Genomic DNA, 18612 nt, shown 5'->3' with positions numbered 1-18612 from the left:
AAAGACATTTGGACAGGTACATGAATAGTAAAGGTTTAGAGGGATATGGGCCAAATGCAAGTAAGTGGGACTAGTTTAGTTTGGGGAAACTGGGTTGACATGGACATGTTGGACTGAAGGATCTGTTTCCATGCTGTATGATTCTACACTGAGCAGTGCTTCTCAAGAAATTTCGAGTGAGGCAAATACTACTGCTCCCCAGAAGAAGTAAGCTATCATCCTAAGCAATCACTAATGTGACAGCTTCTCTTCACTTTTAATAGGGATGCTGAAACACTGCTTTTTTTTGTCTTTAAATCAAAAGCATTTAGCAAAAAATGAAAGCTGTTGAATGCTAGTGGTTACATTGTTGGCGTGAGAGTTCAGAACTGTTGCATCTGCTCTTGTAACAGTAATATAAGTATTGGATGAGCCAATGAGCTAAGAGTCTGGAATTTCTACTGTACTTTCTAAAGTTAAGATCTGATGGTCTTCTCATGTTGTAGTATTTCTTACCCATGCTGTGCTGGGGAAAAAGAACTTCTGGGCTACAGTTCTTTAGCTGTCCAGCTGCCTTTGCATATCTTGTTTAAATGACCGTTCTATGTGCATCGACTTAGACAGTTTCAGTATTTTGTTTCAGGAATGGTGTTTCATTTTTAAAACTTCCCCAGTCAACACTCATGAAGAATTTGAGATTTGACATATAAAAGTTACACAATAATAAAGTAGGTTAAGAAACACTTTATGGGTACAACATCTTGTATATGCATGGAACAGGCTTGGGTAGCATGGTGCTACAGTGGTTAGCATTGCTGTCTGACCACAGCACTGGGGACTAGAATTCAATTCCAGACTTGGGTGACTGTGCAAAACTCATTCTCCCCATGTTGTGTGGGTTTTTGCTGGCTGCTTCGGTTTCCTTCCACAGTCTAAAGATGTGCATTTTAAATGGATTGCACTGTAGGGATTCTACAATCAATTTTGAAATATACCTTCTTTCTGACTACAACAAAAGTACTCAGTTATTTTCACCTTTTTTAAATGTCTTTATTTCCAAATGGCAGTACTATATTCTTTTATCATAGCATCCTGAGTGTTGAGTAATTGGGTCTTCATGAAGGCTGTTCCAAGCAATTTGCACCGGCACTAAATTATAGCAGGGTCAAATCAAGTAGGCGCAGTTGGTAATATTTTCTTTGCCATAACAGCAAATTGAATTAGAGTAGCATGCATCCAAATTTGTGGAGGCCATGAGTTAATCTAATTTCTCCTGAATGTGTATTTCCAATAAAAAGTTACTGCTTTCCACCTAATTTCAAAAAAGGTTTGATGAATTGACACCTCCAGTGCAATGAAATCAGGTACTCAACCTCAGTGAGATTTATCTTTGCCCCTTTTGCTCTTTGTCCCCATTGGGGAATGTTCATTAATTTCCTAATTTGCTGCAGAGCATAGTACCACATTCCACTGTAGTGGAGTGTGGGTATGGATGTAAATTGCCATTGAGAGAAGGTGACATAATGTTCTTAATTCAAGAAGAGGAAAAGGATAAACTGATCAAGTTACTTCATTATTTATGGTCAAATTCTTAGAACCTTTACTTTGATAGATAATTAGGAAGCATTTAGAAATACATCGGTTAATCAAGAAGAACCAACATGGATTTGTTAAAGGGAAATCTTGTTTGAAAAGTGTATTGGAACATTTTGAAGTCCCCAGTGGATATATAATTCAATGCTGTGCAAGTATGCTATATGAATTTTTAGGTTTTGTTAAGACATCTCTCAGGATATTAATTGGAAAAATTCAGTTGTATGTAATGAGGTGAAATGCAGTCACATGAAGAGAAGTTAAGTTGGCAGAGTTTGATTAAATGGGTGTGACTTGGGCTGGAGAAGGGATGAAAGTGGTGAACTCCAGGGTTACTGTTGGATCCATTTTTTGTTCCTGGGTCAAGAGATAATGTTATAATGTATGCACAAAATCTTCAAGAAGAAGAAGCAGAAGGTGTAGTATCAGAGGTAATATCTCAAAATTACCGAAGAGATCAAGGTAGAGGGTTTGGTAAGATACGGGAAGATGCATGTTATGAAAATGGGTCTGAACCCTGAAGTAACGTGAACATTTTTAACACATAATCTTGATTTTATATTTTGTTTTTAAAAATGGCTCACGTAGCCAAAAAGTTTAAGTGGCTGTCTGGAGAGAAACTCACAGGAATATCACACCTATGATGCAAAGGCAACTCGAAACAACAACACGTCAGGGAGGATGGGCAGAAGAAACAATTCATACAATTGTAGAAACCCTACAGTATGGAAGCAGGCTATTCAGCTCATCGGGTCCACACTGACAGTCCAATGAACTCCCCCATAAGCCTGCATTTCTGATGGCCAATCACCAAGCTTTCTCATCCCTGGACACAATGTACAGTTTAGCATGGCCAATCCACCTAACCTGCACATCTTCGGAAGAAACCAGAGCACCTGGATGAAACACGCGCAGAGCAAACAGACTAGGCCGTATCTTACGATTTCAAAGGTAACAAGGGGCTGATGAACTCCCTGCTCGTCACAAGTCATCCTGCAGATTACATCACAAACTGCAGTCATATTTTGTGATTTTTACCTTTGAAAGATACGTGAATACAGGGATTTTAAAAAGCAGTTTCAACTCTACTGGTGTGTGCCATTGGGACTGGATGTTCTCATGAGTGCCAGCCAGTTTAAGGATCAGTATGGTGGAAGTCATGATTGAAAAACCATCCTCTAGTTACTCTGGTATTGCATGTAAAGGGAATGAGTGCTAGAGGTCAGCTGTCCAGCCAGACAAAAGGGTTTCAGAACAACAGAAGGACTCTGTCTCACGCTGAATGCTGGCATTCGATCACTGTTGAAAGGAATTTGAGAAATAAGTGTTCAAACTATTTTTTTTAATCCACTGGAAAATTAAATTCTGCAATTTTAGCCCAGTGCAATTGAGCACCAGTTTAAAATATTTTTTAAATACAATGATTTTCCTTTGTATGTTGAAGAGTAGTGTGGAGGTTCCGGTGTTGAATGGGGGCCGACAAAGTCGGAAGTTACGTGACATCAGGTTATAGTCCAACAGGTCTATTTGAACCCACAAGCTTTGAGTGTAGCCCCTTCATCAGGTTCAACCTGTTGAACTATAACCTGATGTCATGTGACTTCTGGCTGTATTTAAGAGTGGCAGCTTGGTGCTGTTTGGGTTAATGTAGCCCAGATGTTATTCTATAAAACAAACATTTTAATGTGTCAACAAATCACATAAAGAACCTGTTTTGACATTATTTGAAATGACTTTTTATAGAGTACAAATGAAGCAAACGTTTTATGTTTACAAGCAAAGGGAGTGCTCAAAATCTGAAATGGAAGGAGAAAATGTTGGAAAATCTCCAGGGTTATGTGGAAAAACTAGTAGAATGGACTAAGTCAAATGCACCTGGGACCCCATCCATGCCCTCCACCTCCTCCAAGACTTCCAATTCCCTGGCCCCCAACACCTCATCGTCATTATGGACGTCCAGTCCCTATTCACTTACATTCCCCACACACATGGCCTAAAAGCCCTCTGCTTCTTCCTGTGCTGTAGGCCCAACCAGTCCCCCTCCACCAATACCGTCATCTGCTTAACTGAACTGAACCTTGCCCTTAACTTCTCCAACTCTTCCCACTGCCTACAGACTAAGGGGGTGGCCATGGGAACCTGCATGGGCCCAAGCGGTGCTTGTCTCTTCATAGGATATGTGGAACAAACCCAATTCCACAGCTACACTGGCACTATCCCCTACCACTTCCTCCGCTACATCGATGATTGACTGACACTATCAGCGCTGTCTCACGTTCCCATGAGGAGCTCAAACAGCTCATCAACTTTACTAACCTTTCACCCCAACCTCAAATTCACCAGGACCATCTCCGATACTGCTCTTGATCATATGCACTTGTGCTCACGCTCTCGCTGTCGCCATCTCTGGTGACCTCCTCAAAACTGATGTCTGTTTCAAGTCCACAGCTCTTAGACTACAGCTTCTCTCACCCAATTTCCTGCAAGAATGTGATTGCCTACTCCCAATTCATCTGCCTCTGCCACATCTGCTCCCAAGATGAGGCACTCCTCTCCCGAACATCCCAGATGTCCTCATTTCCCTGACCACAACTTTGCGCCATGCCTCCTGCCCCCAGCCTTGGTCAAAAATGCTTTTAAACCACACCTCGGCCTTCACCTGCTCCCCACAACAAAAACAAAGACAGAATCCCCCTTGTCCTTGCATATCACCCCACTAACCTCCGGATTCAATGCATCATTCTCTGCCACTTCCTCCACCTACAATCTGACCCCACAACCAAGGATATATTTCCCTCCCCATCGCTATCTGCCTTCCAGAGGGGCCACTATCTCCACGACACCCTCAACCGCTCCACTCACCCCACTAGCCCCACCACCACCACCTGGCACCTTTCCCTGCAACCGCAGGAAGTACTACACCTACCCCTTTACCTGCCCCTTCACCTCCATCCCAGGCCCCCCAAAAAATTACACATCAGACAGATGTTCATCTGCACATCCACTAATGTGGTCTTTTGCATCCCCTGCTCCCAATGTGGCCATCTCTACGTCAGTGAGACCCAGAAGAGGCTCTGAGACCTCAGAGAAGTCCACATTGATACCATATGGCTGCAGGGTTCCCAGGCGGAATATGAGTTGCTGTTCCTGCAACCTTCGGGTGGCATCATTGTGGCAGTGCAGGAGGCCCATGATGGACATGCCATCAAGAGAATGGGAGGGGGAGTGGAAATGGTTTGCGACTGGGAGGTGCAGTTGTTTGTTGCGAACTGAGCGGAGGTGTTCTGCAAAGCGGTCCCCAAGCCTCCGCTTGGTTTCCCCAATGTAGAGGAAGCCGCACCGGGTACAGTGGATGCAGTATACCACATTGGCAGATGTGCAGATGAACCTCTGCTTAATGTGGAATGTCATCTTGGGGCCTGGGATGGGGGTGAGGGAGGAGGTCCGCCTCCCCCTCTCTCCCTATTTATTCCAGTTCCCTCCCCCCATCCCCCTCTCTGATGAAGGGTCTAGGCCCGAAACGTCAGCCTTTGTGCTCCTGAGATGCTGCTGGGCCTGCTGTGTTCATCCAGCCTCACATTTTATTATCTTGGAATCTCCAGCATCTGCAGTTCCCATTATCTCTCATTAGGTGACAAACCCTGTTTTACATATTGCTATGCCATTATCAGTAATCATTATTGACCTTTCAGCTTTATTTTTCTGCAACAGCTTAATTATGTATGTTTGTTAATATGAGTGTGAGGGTTTAACTACTCAGCAATTTCCTTGCAAATAAAAAATTATAAATGCCCCTGGGATCAGGTTCTTCCTGTGAAGAAAGCAATATGTAGATGTTTCTTCCTGTCTATGTACCAGTTTTATGGCTGTAAAATATTCCTTTAACATGTGGAATATATTACCTTTATTTTACAAGCATGCTTAAAGTGGATAGATATACTCGCCTGGCAGTGGAAGCCTCCCCTGTAAGATTCTCTGGTTCCTAACTGACCTGACTTAGATCTGATGCAGAACTTCTTAGCTTTCCTTGCCTCTTCTGTTAGAAATGGTCTCCTCTTTATGCAACTTCCGGAACTGTGCATCACCAGATGTTCCTGTCTCTTGATTTCACTGCCTCACACAAGCTTCTAATTTTGCTGCCATTTGCAGTTCAAACTTCTACCCTGGAAATAAGGCAATTTATGGGTCATCACCCATGTCACTTGTGGCTCTGTAGCAGTCTGAGTCAGAACAATACTATGTTAAAACTGCATCCACATGTGTGAAGTCATAATGTAGACAGTCATTTCAGCGCAATACTAAGGGAATGCTATAATGTTGGAGGTCTGACTATGACACGAAGGAGCAGAAATAGGCCATTTAGCCCATTGAGTCTGCTCCACTAGTCAATGAAATAGTAGCTGATTAGATCATCATGAATTCCACTTTCCTGCTTTCCCCTGTGGTTCTCTTGACTGATCTAAAAATCTGTCTGTCTCCACGTTGAATTTCCTTTAGCAAACCAGCGTCCACAGCCCTTTGTGTGGCAAAGAATGTTTAAAATTGATTATTTTGAGAGAAGAAATACCTCCCCACTTCTGCCTTACTTTGAGATTATGCTCTCTGTCCTGCATTCTTCTACAAGGGTAAACAATCTCTCTGCTCTACCCGTTCAAGCCCCCTAAAGAGTTCATTATTTCAATAAGGCTGCCTCTCATTCTTCTAAACTGTGTACAGGCTTAACCTACCGAACCTCTCCTAGAATCAACCTAATGAACTTTATTTGGATTTCTTTCAATGCCATTGTACCTTGCCTTTAAATAAGGAGCCTAAAATTGTTAAATCATGCTTGGAATACTCTGAACTAGTGTCTTGCATGGTTTTAGCAAGGCTTTCTTATTTTTATACTCTATTGCCTGTGAAATAATATCTGACATTCCATTTGCCTTTCCTATTATCTGCTGAATTTTGTGTGTTGGCTTTTTCTGATTTGTACATGAGAACCTTCAAGTTCCTCTGTGTTTAAGCTGTCTGCTGTCTCTCTCTAGTAAATAACATTCATCTCCTCTCCTCTCCTCTTCCTGCCAAAATACATAACCTCACGTTGTATTCCATTTGCCAAGTTTTTTTTTCCAATTCACTTAATCTACCTATATCTCTCTGTAGACTTTGTCTCATCCTCACCACCTGCCCTCCCTGTGGATAAGAAATTTAACCAAGCACGTACCTGCCCTCTCGGGCAAATGTAAACAATCCTATAATATTAACTGTCATTCTCCATCCGTATGGGCAACATTTTTCCTTTGACCAATAGTAATGATCCATACGATCGGATTATTTACCTCATTGAACATGGGGCCTTGCTTAGATACAATTGGCTGCTCTGATTTTGTGTTGTGTAATGTGATCACGTTTCAGATACTTGACTGTGGGATGATTAGGTCTTGTGAAAGCTGCTACATAAATCTAAGTTCTTCCTCTCATGAATATAATTCAAATCCCCAAAAAGTGATTATGAGGCCATATGTTCAATAATTGAAAACTAAGGTGCAGCTAAAGCTGTGTGGATTATTGCTTAGGGCCAAGCGGCCTTGGGTTTAGAAATTAAAATGCAATGTCTGACAAAGCAATGGAGATTGCTGAATAAGTTTGGTAAACCATTGATTTAGCTTTTCAAATCACATGGGATGAAGATTCTGGGTAAATGTTTGAAATACTATCGCACTGCCAATTTTGGAATAGCTGTACTAATCCTGAACTGGGAAGGGGGAAGTATAACGAAATTTGTGTGCCCTCATACACCAGTTGCTGAAAATTTACCTGCAGTCGAAGCAGATGGTGAAGAAGGGAAAGGGTGTGTTGGCATTTATGCCAAGAGGATTAGAGTACAGGAGCAGTGCTGTCTGCCTGCAATGGTACAAGGCCTCGGTGATGCCATACCTGGAGTATTATGTGCAGCTTTTATCTCCTTATCTGACGACGGATGTTTTAGTTATGGAGAAAGTGCGACCAAGGTTTATTAAACTGATTCCAGGGTTGATAGAACTGACTCAGACTGGATCAGTTAGGACCACATTATCTGGAGTTTTGAAGAATGAAGGGGAAATCTGAAGAGGTCATGACAGGATAAATACAGGAAGGATCTTTCTGATGGCCTGGGAGTCCAGAACCAGGGTTACTGTGCAAGTACATAAAGTAGAATATTTAGTATAGAGATGACTGGACATTTCTTCATCCAGAAGTGGTGAACCTGTGGAATTCTCTGCCACAGAAAGCAATTGAGGCCAAAATGTTGAATGTTTATGTATTAAAGAGCCTCTGAAGTGATTAAGATAGAGTTTTAAGCTACATTTATTAGTTTAATCCTTGTTTAATACACAACTTGGTAAAGGAACTGAAGCCAATGCTTGAAACAAATGCCCAGGCAAGTTTTAAACAGCTGATTGTTACTTAAAATGCCTACAAGCATTCTGAGATTAATGTCATTTTAGCACCATTGCTGCATCTAACTATCTCTCAATGGTAGATAGCTGTGAGTGGACATGAATTTCATGTTGATTTCATGTGCTCCTTTAAAGGGATACTTATTACTCATGTTGGTCGCTGATGGAGTTATGGAGAAAACCTCTGACGTGCATTGGAAGTGTTTAATGTTTTAACAAAGATCTGTAACTTGGGTTGTGGTTGGAGTTGTTGATTGGTTTGCTGATTTGACTGGTTTTCATGCAAACCAACAGCCGCACTTCAGTTACACTCAAAGACGAAAGACCCCATACCCACAATGAGCAGGACAAATATGATACACAAACTACCATGCAACAACTGAGAAACACTACATAGGATAGATGGGTGTGAAACTTGCCACCAGGATACATGAACACCAACTTGCCCCAAAATGGTACAACCAACTCTCCCTTGTTTGAATACACTCCAACATAGAAGGGCATTAGTTTAACTGGGATAAAGCTACAGTACCAGGACAAGCAAAACAAAGACGAGCATGAGAAATCCTGGAGACCTGGTTTTCAACCACCAATACGATAAACAAACATGTTAAAATAGACTGCATTTACATTCCACCACGGTACAAAACCTGAAACAAGACTACCCACCATGATAGACCGGACCATATAAATTCAAAGCGGGACAGAGCAACAATGCTTCAGCAGAAGCTGGACAGCACTGAAGATGCCCCCCATAAGGGAGATGAAATGTTTGCACGAAAACCAGTCAACTCAGCAAACCAACACATTGGAAGATTTTGGAATGTGGGGCAGGATCTTGTTTCAGAACTTCTAAGTTGGAGTCCAATAGGAGTCCCCACACAATGTGGGAAATAATTACTTGGATATAATCTTCCTCCATTTAATCACTTATTTACCAAAGGGTGGTTTCACCAACTAATTAAAAATGGTAGTAGGCTCTTGAAGCTGGTGGACCAATAGTAGGCTATCCAGAATATATGTGCTTTCCAGCTTTGTAAACTTTTGAATAAAAATGTGTCTGATCAGCTGGTTGCCATTTTTTTTTTGAGGTATCATCCTTTATGGATGAAGGCTTGCACTGTGGTCACGCAGGTGTAGAGTGCTGAAAGCCTATCTGGAGCAATGGCTCATTGGTTTTCCTTTTGGGTAGGTGTTTTCATGAAATAGTCCAGCCCTTGTCATCTCGGGGTCTTGGAGACCGACAGATAAATTCTAGTCAGCCTCTGATAATGAACCACTGAGTTACAGTTGTGGCTTCACTTACTGCTTGCAATAGATATAATGCCCCTTGTAACTTGCATTCTGCTTGGAATAAGAACCAAACTTGTGCTGTTTCTGGTCATAGTCTACAAGCCAGTTGCCGCTTTGGCCTTTCATCAGTGCATGTAACAATTCTATTTTTATCACAATAAGTACTCGTCAGATAATATAATTATCATTTAAAACATACAAGGTCTTGCAGCATGATTTTCTTGATTGTTTCAATGTCATACAATCCGCTTTGAACAACCTTTGTTACAATATAATTTCCAAGTCAGAATTTGTCTTAAGTATTGCCTGTACAAATGTTACAGCTCTGACCTTTTGATCAAATGGTATTTTCCCTCATCTTTTCTTTATACACCATACCTTAAATGTAAGGTTTGTGCCAACATAGTTAAACTGTTTCTTTTTCCTTTGTGGAGAAGTATGTTGCTCTGCTTTTGTATCTACCTGACTGAATGGGAGCAAGGTGATGAAATTTGGATTGTGTGGTTGCAGATCCACATTATGCTGCTGATCAATGTTCATTGAGACAGCGTATCCTAAATAATGTAGGAAGTTCGAAGACAGTGAAGCTTAAAACATTTGCTATTCTAAACATAAATTTTGAAGTAATTTCTCTGAGATATTTCTGCACTGTATTAAAGATTATACTGTTTGCTTGAGATAAAGTTGACAAGTGGTCAGTCACTTACCTCATTGCCATTCTGTTGATGCATCTGTTTTCTCTCCAGGATTTGGAATGCACTGACTGATAACTATGGTAATGTAATGGCTGTGGACTGGAAGACATCCCACACCCGAGCTTTGCACCTGCCAACATTGAATCTGTCGGAAAAGGCGGTGAGTATTTCACCATTGACTGCCTTGGGCAACACTGAATTAGAGGACTTTTGTTTCTGCTTATAAAATCAACTAAAGTTGTGTGAAACAGCCCTATTATTGTCATAGGTTAATTTATGATTTTATAGATTTATAAATAATATTTTTATGCCCAATCTTTTGGCAGCTGGTGATTAAAATACCAATAATAAAATGTTTGTTAAAATACATGTCCGTTTATATGTTAGTACTTTCATGCAGAATTTACTTCTGTGCCCCTTCTATCTGCGTAAGGCACCAGACATGTATATTCAGATAAAACCGTGTAAACTCTTCCAGAATTCAAATGAAAAGACTGCAAATAAAAAAGCAGCTTGATGGCCTTGTTGAGGCACGGCTGTCAGTTCAATTTTGATTGTGGTGTTCATAGACTGGATACCCAAGCACTTATAGCAGTGATTGTCAGGGGGATTACCCAATTATCTCCATTTTAGCTAGGACTAAAACATAACTGTATGTTTTTAGCCTATTTTAAATACTACAAATAGGAAATAATATAAAATATTGACAATCCACCGATATTACTGTTCCCACAGCTAAAACTTCTGTAATGAATGTAACTTGGAGTTCCTGTTGAAAGTTTATAAGTTACTGAATGAAAGATAAAAGTGGGGGTCTGGATGAGCACAGCAGGCCAAGCAGCATCTCGGGAGCACAAAAGCTGACGTTTTGGGCCTAGACCCTTCATCAGAAAAGGGGGATTCTGAAATAAATAGGGAGAGAGGGGGAGGTGGACTAGAGATAGAGGAGAAGATAGGTGCAGAGGAGAGCATAGGTGGGGACAGAATAGGTCAGTCTGGGGAGGACGGACAGGTCAATGGGGTGGGATGTGTTTAGTAGGTAGAAAATGGAGGTGTGGCTTGAGGTGGGAGGAGGGGATAGGTGAGAGGCAGAACAGGTTAGGCGGGCGGGGACGACCTGGGCTGGTTTTGGTATGCAATGGGGAGACAGGAAATTTTGAAGCTGGTGAAATCCACATTGATACAATTGGGCTGCAGGGTTCCCAAGCGGAATATGAGTTGCTGTTCCTGCAACCTATGGGTGGCATCATTATGGCACTGCAGGAGGACCAGAATGGACATGTCGTCTAAGGAATGGGAGGGGTAGTTGAAATGGTTCGCGACTGGGAGGTGCAGTTGTTTACTGTGAACTGAGCATAGGTGTTCTGCAAAGCGGTCCCCAAGCCTCCGCTTGGTTTCCACAATGTAGAGGAAGCCACAGCGGATGCAGTATACCACGTTGGTGCATGTGCAGGTGAACATTTGCTTGATGTGGTAAGTCATCTTGGGGCCTGGGATGGGGGTGAGGGAGGTGGTGTGGGGGCAGGTGTAGCACTTCCTGTGGTTGCAGTGGACACTGCCGGGTGTGGGGGAGCGGAGCGGGAGTGTGGAGCATACAAGGAAGTCGCGGAGAGAGTGGTCTCTCTGGAAGGCATTCAAGGGTGGGGTGGGAAAAATGTCTTGGGTGGTGGGGTTGGATTGTAGATGGCGGAAGCGTCGGAGGATGATGCGTTGTATCCGGAGGATGGTGGGGTGGTATGTGAAGACTAGGGGGATATTCTTTTGGGTGGTTATTGCAAGGGTGGGGTGTGAGGGATGAGGTGCGGGAAATTTGGGAGAATCCCCCTAGCTCCACACTCCCCTCCAACCCCACCACACCCGGCACTTTCCCCTGCAACTGCAGGAAGTGCTACACCTGCCCCCACACCACCTCCCTCACCCCTATCCCAGGCCCCAAGATGACTTTCCACATCAAGCAAATGTTCACCTGCACAAGCGCCAATGTGGTATACTGCATCCGCTGTACACGATGTGGCTTCCTCTACATTGTGGAAACCAAGCGGAGGCTTGGGGACTGGTTTGTAGAACATCTATGCTCGGTTCGCAGTAAACAACTGTACCTCCCAGTCGCGAACCATTTTAACTCCCCCTCCCATTCCTTAGACGACATGTCCATCATGGGTCTCCTGCAGTGCCATAATAATGCCACCCATAGGTTGCAGGAACAGCAACTCATGTTCCGCTTTGGAACCTTGCAGCCCAATGGTATCAATGCGGATTTCACCAGCTTCAAAATTCACCCCACCCCACTGCATCCCGGAAACTAGCCCGGCTCGCCCCCGACCGCTAACCTATTCTTCCTCTCACCTATCCTGTCCACCCACCTCAAGCACTTCCATTTCTTACCTACTAAACTCATCGCGCCCCCTTGACCTGTCCGTCCTCCCCGGACTGACCTATCCCTTCCCTACCTCCCCACCCATACTCTCCTCTGCACCTAACTTCTCCTCTATCTATCTCTAGTCTGCCTCCCCCTCTCTCCCTATTTATTTCAGAATCCTGTCCCCATCTCCCTTTTCTGATGAAGGGTCTAGGCCCAAAACGTCAGCTTTTGTGTTCCTGAGATGCTGCTTGGCTTGCTGTGTTCAGAATCTCCAGCATCTGCAGTTGCCATTATCTCTGTTCACAAGCTGCTGAATGAAATCTGCAATCCTTTTGTTCCCTTGCTATACAGTAGTGGAGAAGATGTAAAGGAAATCTAACGTAATCCATGTTAATCTGAAATATGTCAAAGAAATATTTTGAATTTTTGAAGCTGCAGCAACATGTAAGGATTGCCTGACACACCTTAAAACAGTCCAAGTGTAATTTGCTTTTGAGATGCAACTGTTTAATGCGTTTCCTTTCTCTGGTTTGCTAATTTAGAAGTTTGCTAATGGGCTGTCCAGTACTGAATAACACAACCTACTTCCATCTATCGATACATATTTTTACATAGGGAGTCATTCTCTGCAAACAACTGGAATATGTTCAAGTCTTGTACAATTTCTGAATTACTTGGGAAGTCTTATGGCTTTCGCCATGGCATGTCTCAGTGAATCAGGGTCAACTTGCCAACCAGTCGGCACCCTTTATTTCCATAGCACAGACTGTTTGCTTCTTTTTCATTCGTCTGTTGGATATGGGCATTGCTGGTTGAGCCAGCATTTATTGCCTGTCCCTAGTTGCTCTTGAGAAGATGGTGGTGAGCTCCCCTCTTCAGCTGTTGCAGTCTGTTTTCTGTACATAAATGCTGTTGGGAGTGTTGTCACTATTTGAAATTTGGTATTCTTGCATTTGTCTTGATAAGTGCAGGATGAAATGTTTTGGCAACATGTATCTGTTTCAGCAATACTCAACTTTAAAAGTGAATGACTGAAAGGGCCACATGACAGGATTTTAAGTTTGAAGACTATTCCATGTAAAAACATCGACTAAGTGCCCTCTTTCAGCAGCTCAATTTTATTCTAAATTAGAGAATAGATATTCTTTAAATATTTAAATGTTCTTATAACTGGAAGTCCCTGATGCAGTCAATCATCTTGTAAGCTGCACTTCTACATTGCAATCGCGAACGTACAGCATAGACAAGAAGAAATGACTATGTGGAAGGTATGTGTATGTGCAACCAGGCATCAAACTTAAAGGGACCACGCAGTTCATCAAGCTAGTTATGCGTGGCAAATTAAAGTTAAAGGAAACATTGTCATGGTTACATTTTACTGTCTCTCTGAGGTGACCCCTTCGTTGTTCTTGAACCAGTCTAAAGCTGCTATTTGTTCTCTTTTTCTAGCGAATAACTTTTTGCATATTTCAATATGGCGATTACCCTGCTGTGTTCTTGAGGGAAGCTTTGTATGTCTGTCAGGTTTTGTAAAATGTCAAGCTGCCGATTTCTGAAAGCAAATACACCACAGGAAGTTGAACTCTGAGCCATACTGAGTTACTTAATATCAGCCATAATTGAGGAAGGTGCTTTACAATTGAATTTGGAGGTAGGATTTTTTCATTGCTATTGTAGTTGAATATATTTCTGTCCTTGCATGACATCCAAACATATACTTCCCAAAAGATACACGTTCACTGTCTGATTTCCCTGTACACTTCTTTTGGCTGTGCCATTTGGACTGTCCTCCAAACAGTCATCTAAGGCAACAAGCCTTCTATTAGAAAAATCCAAACTTGTGAGCAAAAATTAAAATCCAGAAGTCAGCTAGAATTTAGAAACATTGTTGTGATATTTAGCAATGTGACCCATCCAGCCACGTTTCTTGTGCAGAACAAATGCATTTAATTTCCTTGTCTCTCTGCCTACACATGTCAATGAAGAACATACCTTCAGTCATGAGTCACTGGGAAGTGAGCAAAGTTCATTGCATAAAAACTATCAAAGATATTTTGTAAAGACATTTGTAAGCATTTATTTACTTCAAAAGAAAATTCTTCCTTCAGGAGTTGTTTTGTTAACTGAACCTGGTTTATTTTGATGTTTTATTTTTGACCCTAATTGAGTGTTTTGCACAGCTGATTCTGCCTAATTACAGAAGAAAGTGAAAATCAGAAGGCTCCCAATGTTTTTAATCAATTGAGACACATGTCTAAAAGTGAGCATCTTTTCACTGTTGACCCTGTGAATCTTGTTGACATCAAAATGAATCCAAACTGAGTTTGGCCAGCAAATACACAGAACTCCACTTATAATACAGCTGTCAAAAATATGTAAGAAAACGGAAATGATTAACCAGTGTTACAAAATATAATACTTAATGCTACAATTATAATTAAATTGCTTTACCATTTTGGAATTGTGCTGTTTTTATATAGCTGGGTTTAACTGGTAATATGACAATGATTAGGGGAGCCTCTATTTTGATTGTCAAATTCAATTGAGTTAAACTACTTTCTAATACGAATTGTGCCTGCATATTTAGGAATTAATTCTATTATAACAATTTTGAAGCATTTTTAAAATGTAGATTGAATCTCTGTGCCTCTGTGCTTATCTATTTATTGAAATTAAATTGATTTATTATGACTTGCTTATAAACTTGGATGTGCTAATCCTAATGGGTAGGAACTTTTAGACTGGGGCTTCATTTGCATGACCAATGAACGTAAAGGATCTCGTCAAACTTTTGAGGTCTTGGAGAATGTCCTTCTTTCAACTGAATATCTTAACACAGATTGGTTGGTCAGTCATGTCATTTTAATTTGCGCAACAGTTCCAAACAAAAAATTGTCATATTTTGCTACATTACAACAGTGAAAGCTCAAGGAGAATGTTCATCATCTTATCCAGGAAACACGAAGTGGTGGAGAAAATGGCTGCCATGCCGATTGACTCCCTCATCCCAAGAAAGGTTTTTAAAATGAAACTAGGCTAAAGGCTTCTGCTAAGTATGAATAGTGAATGTAGCTCTCCATCTTTTAAAAATGGATGGAGACAAATAGTTAACCAATAGAGAAGCCAAATTTGTCTGTTTGAATGTATACAATGCAGGGACTCAAAAAATCCTCTTGGTTGCTACAGTAAGGGCATACGTATGGGCGGATTGTACGTAATGATGAGGATAAAACGTATGAAAATGAAGTGTACGGCGGTGTTTTGTCTGGTCTGTTTGCAAAGTATTTTGCAATTCTGTATGCATTTCTCCAAATAGCAAACTACAAACATTTTGTTAGTGTTTCATTCCACAGTGGTTTGTCTACTTGGTCTATTAAATTTATAATAGAACTGCTTATATAGAGTTAGTTAATATTCTATTAATTACAATAAATTTTGTTACATCCTTCTGTACAGATAAAAGTAACGTTTTTAGTATTGCATTGTGATAAAGTTTGTAACAAGCTTTGGTGTAGAGATAAAACAGCAGGCTCTTGAAAGAAAATTTGAGACACATTTTGGATTAAAGTCAATAACTTTATATTGGCATCTATTCAAATTAGCTACAGCGGGAATTAACTACAAGAATTTGCAATTCAACTGACTTTATTGTTAAAATGAGTTCCAGTTAGCTGCCAAATTACATCTTAATTTCCTATTATATATTTACCTGATGGGTTTCGTATCCTAAATTCCATGGGACTGCACTTCCCATCCAAAAGTGTTTTTTGGACCCAGTTGCCAACATTAGAAAAGACCCAGCTCAAAAGAGGTTTTGGAGCCAGTTGCCCATATAGTACTGACAGACTACAGCTTGCAGTAGTTCAAACTCGGGAATTAACTGGTATGAATTGAAGTACACTAGTCCCAAGGGACTTCTACTGAAATACAGCACTCAGTTACCATACATTTCTACAGTACTGTACAGAATTAATGTTAGGATTTCATACTTCACACACTGTCACCAAGGATTTGCATTGAAGTATGAGGTGTGGACACACAGTAATATATTTCAGTAACTTTATACACAAAACAGCTTAATTTTTGGCAAGACATGTGTGTGTGAGTGAGCGTGTGAGATCAGTTCAGAGTATGGATTTTTTGTCTGCAGGCCTTAATTATTATTACCCATTATCATCTTCCCTCATATTGGTAGTCACTGTTGTAAAGTGTTCTCATTTTAGTTTTATGTCACCTGTTACAGTCTTTGTTAACTACATCAATTTTGTTACAATCCGAATGGGGGAGCTAGAAACCAAAAAAGCCATATTTACAAGCGACCCACGAACGAGCCAGACTTTATAAAAGACCTTAAAGTAAGGGAATACCTAGGAGGCAGTGATCATAAAATGGTAGAGTTCAGTCTGCAGTTTGAAAGAGAGAAGGCAGAATCGGATGTAATGGTGTTACAATTAAATAAAGATAATTACAGGGGCACGAGAGAGGAATTGACGAAAATTGATTGGAAGCAGAGCCTAGCGGGGAAGACAGTAGAGCAACAATGGCAGGAGTTTCTGGGTGTAATTGAGGACGCAATACAGAGGTTCATCCCAAAGAAAAGTAAGATTATTAGGGGTGTGATTAGACAGCCATGGCATTTTATCAAAGAAAAGGAAACAGCCTATAAAGTGGCCAAGAGCACTGGGAAATCAGAAGATTGGGAAGGCTCCAAAAACAAACGGAGGATAACAAAGAGAACAATAAGGAAGGAGAGAATCAAATATGAAGGTAGGCTAGCTAGTAATATTAGAGATGATAGTAAAAGCTTCTTTCAATATATAAGAAACAAATGAGAGGCAAAAGTAGACATTGGGCTGCTCCAAATTGATGCTGGAAGGCTAGTGATGGGAGATAAGGAAATAGCTGAAGAACTTTAAGTACTTTGTGTCAGTCTTAGGCCGATTAGCCTAACCTTGGTAGTTGGTAAAATTCTTGAATCCATTGTCAAGGATGAGATTTCTAAATTCCTGGAAGTGCAGGATCAGATTAGAACAAGTCAGCACGGATTTAGTAAGGGGAGGTCGTGCCTGACAAACCTGTTAGAATTCTTTGAAGAGGTAACAAGTATGTTAGACCAGGGAAACCCAGTAGATGTTATCTATCTAGACTTCCAAAAGGCCTTTGATACGGTGCCTCAAGAGAGGCTGCTGAGCAAGGTGAGGGCCCATGATATTCGCGGTGAGCTACTGGCTTGGATTGAGGATTGGCTAGCTGACAGAAGGCAGAGAGTTGGGATAAAAGGCTCTTTTTCGGAATGGCAACCGGTGACGAGTGGTTTCCCGCAGGGTTCAGTGTTGGGGCTGCAGCTGTTCACCTTTTTATATATTAATGATCTGGATGAAGGGACGGGGGCATTCTGGTGAAGTTTGCCGATGATACAAAGATAGGTGGACAGGCAGGTAGTACTGAGGAGGTGGGGAAGCTGCAGAAAGATTTAGATAGCTTAGGAGAGTGGTCCAGGAAATGGCTGCTGAATTTCAGTGTGAGTAAATGTGAGGTTTTGCACTTTGGAAAAAAGAGTACAGGCATGGACTATTTTGTAAATGGTGAGAAAATTCGTAAAGCAGAAGTGCAAAGGGATCTGGGAGTTTTGGTCCAGGACTCTCTAAAAGTTAACTAGCAGGTGATTAAGAAAGCAAATGTAATGTAGTTTATCTCAAGAGAGTCGGAATATAAAAGCGGTGATGTGCTTCTGAGGCTTTATAAAGCTCTAGTTAGGCCCCACTTAGAATACTGTGTCCAATTTTGAGCCCCACATCTGGGGAAGGACATACTAGCCCTGGAGCGTGTCCAGCGGAGATTCTCACGGATGATCCCTGGAATGGTAGCTTTAACGTTTGATGAATGGCTAAGGATCCTGGGATTGTACTCATTAGAGTTTTTAGAAGGTTGAGGGGAGATCTAATAAAACTTACAAGATAATGTATGGCTTAGAAGGGGTGGACACTAGGAAGTTGTTTCCATTAGGTGGGGAGACTAGGACCCATGGGGACAGCCTTAAAATTAGAGGGGGTAAATTTAAAACGGAAATGAGGAGATGTTTCTTCAGCCAGAGAGTGGAGGGCTTGTGGAATTCATTGCCACAGAGTGTAGTGGAGGCTGGGACATTAGATGCCTTCAAGGCAGAGATCGACAAATTCTTGATTTCAGAAGGAATCGAGGGCTACGGGGAGAGTGCAGGGAAGTGGAGTTGAAATGCCCATCAGCCATGATTTAAATGGCGGAGTGG

General features: G+C 41.5%; 1 protein-coding gene across 3 annotated transcripts in view; it reads left to right on the top strand.

Moving 5' to 3' along the window:
• The window catches only part of LOC125454772 (fasciculation and elongation protein zeta-2-like), a 126304-nt gene that overhangs the window by 39306 nt on the left and 68386 nt on the right, over positions 1–18612 (top strand). For all 3 annotated transcript variants that reach the window (XM_048535965.2, XM_048535964.2, XM_048535966.2), the window contains exon 2: positions 10034–10142. In XM_048535965.2, the coding sequence (XP_048391922.1) occupies positions 10034–10142 (109 nt within the window). The remainder of the gene's footprint in view (positions 1–10033; positions 10143–18612) is intronic.

Source organism: Stegostoma tigrinum, chromosome 9 (assembly GCF_030684315.1).
Source record: "Stegostoma tigrinum isolate sSteTig4 chromosome 9, sSteTig4.hap1, whole genome shotgun sequence".
Taxonomy (NCBI): Eukaryota; Metazoa; Chordata; class Chondrichthyes; order Orectolobiformes; family Stegostomatidae; genus Stegostoma; species Stegostoma tigrinum.
Note: the sequence above shows the minus strand (reverse complement) of the source record. Positions and strands in the feature narration are given on the sequence as shown.